Source organism: Nanorana parkeri, unplaced genomic scaffold, assembly GCF_000935625.1.
Source record: "Nanorana parkeri isolate BGI_ZX_2015 unplaced genomic scaffold, ASM93562v1 scaffold18, whole genome shotgun sequence".
Classification (NCBI taxonomy): Eukaryota; Metazoa; Chordata; class Amphibia; order Anura; family Dicroglossidae; genus Nanorana; species Nanorana parkeri.
In genome coordinates, this window is record NW_017306286.1 from 530,294 (window position 1) to 535,304 (window position 5,011).

Here is a 5,011-nt window from a genome sequence, read left to right on the forward strand (position 1 = left end):
ACAATGTGCACATCTGCAGATTATGTGAGCATATAGCCCCATCCTATATAAACAATGTGCACATCTGCAGATTATCTGATCATAAAAGTACTATCCTATATAAATAAACAATGTGCACATCTGCAGATTATCTGATCACATAAGTACTCTCCTATATAAACAATGTGCACATCTGCAGATTATATGATCATATAAGTACTATCCTATGTAAACAATGTGCACATCTGCAGATTATTTGATCACATACGTACTATCCTTTATAAACAATGTGCACATCTGCAGATTATATGATCATATAAGTACTATCCTTTATAAACAATGTGCACATCTGCAGATTATCTGATCACATAAGTACTATCCTTTATAAACAATGTGCACATCTGCAGATTATATGATCATATAAGTACTATCCTATGTAAACAATGTGCACATCTGCAGATTATATGATCATATAAGTTCTATCCTATGTAAACAATGTGCACATCTGCAGATTATCTGAGAATATAGCCCCATCCTATATAAACAATGTGCACATCTGCAGATTATATGATCATATAAGTACTATCCTTTATAAACAATGTGCACATATGCAGATTATCTGATCATATAAGTACTATCCTATATAAACAATGTGCACATCTGCAGATTATCTGGTCATATAGTACTATCCTATATAAACAATGTGCACATCTGCAGATTAACTGATCACATAAGTACTATCCCATATAAACATTGTGCACATCTGCAGATTATCTGGCCATATAGTACTATCCTATATAAACAATGTGCACATCTGCAGATTATCTGGTCATATAGTACTATCCTATATAAACAATGTGCACATCTGCAGATTATATGATCATATAAGTACTATCCTATATAAACAATGTGCACATGTGCAGATTATCTGATCATATATACTATCCTATATAAATAATATGCACATCTGAAGATCATCTGATCATATAGCCCCATCCTAAATAATATTGCACATCTGCAGATCATCTGGTCATACAGCACCATATAAGTGAGATAGATATATAAATGAGCATATAGCCCCATCCTGTATAGATAAGAAATACTCTCTACACACCAAGCACTTGTAATACACTCGATGTAGGTCAGGATGAAATATGCAGATGATATTTGTGACTAAGCATAAATATTACGAGTTAGCTTGGCACGACACACACATCACTGCTGGGACCAGATGTTTCCGAAGAAGAAAGCTTATAGAGTTGTGTGGAACAGTGCGACAATTGTACAATCACACCCGATAAGCCTATTTGCAGAGACTGTACTGGTATACTGTAAATGGAGGCACAATGTTTTTGAGGAAAATAACAGAAGCCCTGAATGGTAAATGGAATGCTTTTGTATTTTTTGAAGAAGCTACCCTCCAGCCCCACGAAATGTGCACAGTGCACAGGTCGGGGAGATTTGTGAATGATTTGATAAACCGACGAAATTGGAACAATCAAGCCATTATACAATATCAAGTTTCAGTAAATGGGGACCTTGCTGCTCACTTTGATATAGCCTATCGTTTTAATAACATTAACCAAGCAATGAAAGGGTTACTGACAAGTCTCTCCAGTGTCTAAAAGAGATGGGGGGCCAGGAATTCCCAACTAATCCAGATTTTACAAGTCAAAAGGACAGTAGGAGGGGAATTCACTGCAGGAACCCTTCTCCATCCCAAACAGCAATGTAAATAAACCTGGCATTAGCCAAACAATTAATAGACTCTTCGCATGTATAACTCAATTAGAACGCTGTTTCTCCACCCAACCGGTCCTCCCAGCATCACCTTTTCAATATGTAATTACTTAACACTTTATAGCGCCATGGCAGAATAGCTCCCCAAACTCTATGGGATTAATAATGTGGAATTGAAGACTTATTTGTGGGATGTGAAATGCACACCAAACAAGTGATCATCGCAGCCATTGTGTCTTTTATCACTCGGAGACTAATGGCTCAGCGATTTTAGTCCTGATTACAGATGCTGCTTTACATGATGGGCAAGGAGGAGTTAATCTTGTCCTGGATGAGTGGAGCACACTGCTAGCTGCAATATACCATTTAGGTCTCTGGTCCAGACAGGGAGAAGTAAGGAGAGGATACCCCCAAAGCTTGTACAGAAATCTGCTCAGATATCCAGAGGACATAGCCCATTATATGTATAGAAATGACTAGCATTGAACGACACATTTGCTTCTTCAGAGGGGAACAACAATATAAGTGAGACAAAATTACCGATTGATTAAAGAATAAATATAACAGAGAAAGTTATAATCTGTATGTGCCCAATAAACACACACACACACCCATATAATACATGTATCCTTAGTACAAAACATAATCACCAATATCACACACACACATATGATGTGAGAGAGAGAGAGAGAGAGAGAGAGAGAGAGAGAGAGAGAATCAGCCATATATTTAAATTTTTTTTTAAAAGGGGTCAATGTTTTGGAGAAATGGCTGTGATTGCAGGAACATAAGATTCCAGTGTTGACCAGAATTAGGTGGTAATTCGTCTATTCTACATGACAAAGGTACTAGTTTGGACAGAGGTGACTCCCTGCAGTAGAAATGCTTAGTGGCCCCTCTCTATAGAGCTATTGTCCCCTGTACATCGCTCAGGGCTACTCCTTTCTAGGCTCACCTACAAAAAAAAAATGTTTCCCATTTCCACCCCAACTCCTTCTTTTTAGGGTGTATTTCAAAACAAATGAGTTTAAACGTCCCTTATACATGCAAAAGCCAGCCCGTATTGTCTTTTTAATGCGAGCTTTGCCAGCCATCAGCTCAAGTTGCAGGATCCCTGCCTCCCCTCCTGCCTCCCCATGACTAGCAGCATCAGAAGTCTATATAAGAATCGTTGACAAATCGCCAAATCGCAAAGATTCCTTCTTGATGGCAAGTGTGAACTCCTAACAGAGGCTCTGCTCTCCCACCCTTTCTAGTGCCAGGGACCATTTCCTAGCCAATGTAGTCGAGATATAAATTAACTGGTAGCTATGGCTACTGATTACTGATTGGCTGACAGCATGTAAACGTGCCCGGGGACGTCACCAAATCTGAATAAGGATGCGCGAATTGCCAAACCTGGCACACAAAGCTGATTATGGGGCATAGAGGTGGAGTTGGAGAAAGTGTCATTTAGGATATCTCTGTGCATCCAGACAGGAAGTTTCTTCTGCATCTATTTATTATTTTTATTGCATTTTTTTAAATTATTATTATTATTATTCTTGCTGACTGACATTTGGAAGAATTTGGTCTGCACCCTATGAGGAAATCAAGAGGTGGCTTTTTTTTCGGACACAGGTTCATCATTTGGGGAGAAGCCGCATTTGTCAGATGAGTTGTTCTTCCCCTCGGAGATCTTAAGTGAGACTGCTCAGGAGGCAGTGCTGCTACTTCTGCTGTTGCTGCTGCTTCGGGTTTATGTGGATTGCTGTGGGGACATCAAGGTGCTCTGGCTGAATCATGATGGTCCATTGCGCTGGCTGCGAAAGGCCCATCTTGGACCGCTTTCTGCTCAATGTACTGGACCGGGCCTGGCACGTCAAATGTGTCCAATGTTGTGACTGCAAATGCAACCTCACAGAGAAGTGCTTCTCCAGAGAAGGCAAACTCTACTGCAAGACCGACTTCTTCAGGTACGAACTTCGTATTGTCATTGCACTGTGGCCAGGGAAAGGTGTAACTTCAGGCTGGCAAGCTCTCCCTTTCCGCCTTTGGATATGGTACTGACCCAACATAGGTGCCAGGGTGGACGATTTATTCCTGACAGGTCAATGCCTTGTTTATTATTACATATATACCTGGCAATTCTGGACAATTCTCAAAATGAAAGATTAGTAGGTGAGAGTGGCACCAGCATTGGAGGGGGGAAAATACATTGTTTTGTATATTATTATATGCTACATATTATTATATCACAGGGGGGACCTATATGCAGAAGAATACATTAGACAAGGGCAACATTAAAACTTTATATTTATATTACACGCACACTGTGCTTTGGCTAGATTTGCACTTTTGCATGTGAATTGCAATGCAAATAATGTATTAGGTTCTTATGTCCTGACTGGTATCATTGGAATGTCCAGGTCTTTTATCATGCAGACTTACCCTGCCAGAGGGGACCTGGCCAGTGACAGTGTCCTGACACTCCTGATCTGATTTACTAAAAGAATTGAGAAGCTTCACATAATAAATTGCGTGAATGTTCGCTTCACAATCATCAAGTTATGTGGAGATGAAATAAGTAAACAGGAATTTTGACATCATTGGATAATTGAAGAGAACATTCGCACATTTTTTTTTGTGTGTGAGGATCCTTAACTCCTTTAGTAAATCAGCCTCTTAATCTCACACACTGGAATGAATCCCGTAAAAACAATCTCTTTTTAAGGACTAGAATGTTTCTTTGTCACGTTAATTTCGGGACTCTTTTCACATTTTATATAACACTGCTACATTTCCTAGTCACCTTGGACAAGGGCTCGCTGGCATTTGACCGTTTGATCAGAAGACGATTTTTGAGGGCTTAGGAAGGGGTTAATAAGGTGCTTTTTCTCCTGAAATAAATGAGTGCTTAATTTTAATTCGCTGCTCCCTGAAAGTCTCCTCCCAACTAATGTGAAAACTATTTAGGAGCATTTAATGATTTTTGATAAGGTGTAGGTGAGCTAATTATTTTTCTGGATAAGGCAGCCATGACTTATGACCTGTATTACAGACACTAAATCAAAGGCACAGCTCACCTCAAGTCATCACCACTTCGGGCAATGGGGCCGCCTTCCCACGCCACAATATGGAAAAACAAATTTTATTTTCATATTTGTAGTAGTCTATCGATATATTATAAACAATCACAACTAATAGACAACTTGTACATGGCCTTCCATTGGTGCACATAAATGTGGTTATTTTTTCTCCTTTACCAACCAAAATTAATTCTGGTGGGATGCGCTATTCTTCTCTACAACCG

General features: G+C 39.4%; 1 protein-coding gene across 2 annotated transcripts in view; it reads left to right on the top strand.

The window, feature by feature from the left end:
• The first annotated feature begins 3,431 nt into the window (after positions 1 to 3,431).
• The window catches only part of LHX5 (LIM homeobox 5), a 43,433-nt gene continuing 41,853 nt past the window's right edge, over positions 3,432 to 5,011 (top strand). For both annotated transcript variants that reach the window (XM_018560622.1, XM_018560629.1), the window contains exon 1: positions 3,432 to 3,674. In XM_018560622.1, coding sequence (XP_018416124.1) covers positions 3,502 to 3,674 — 173 coding nt within the window. In that variant the 5' untranslated portion in view covers positions 3,432 to 3,501. The remainder of the gene's footprint in view (positions 3,675 to 5,011) is intronic.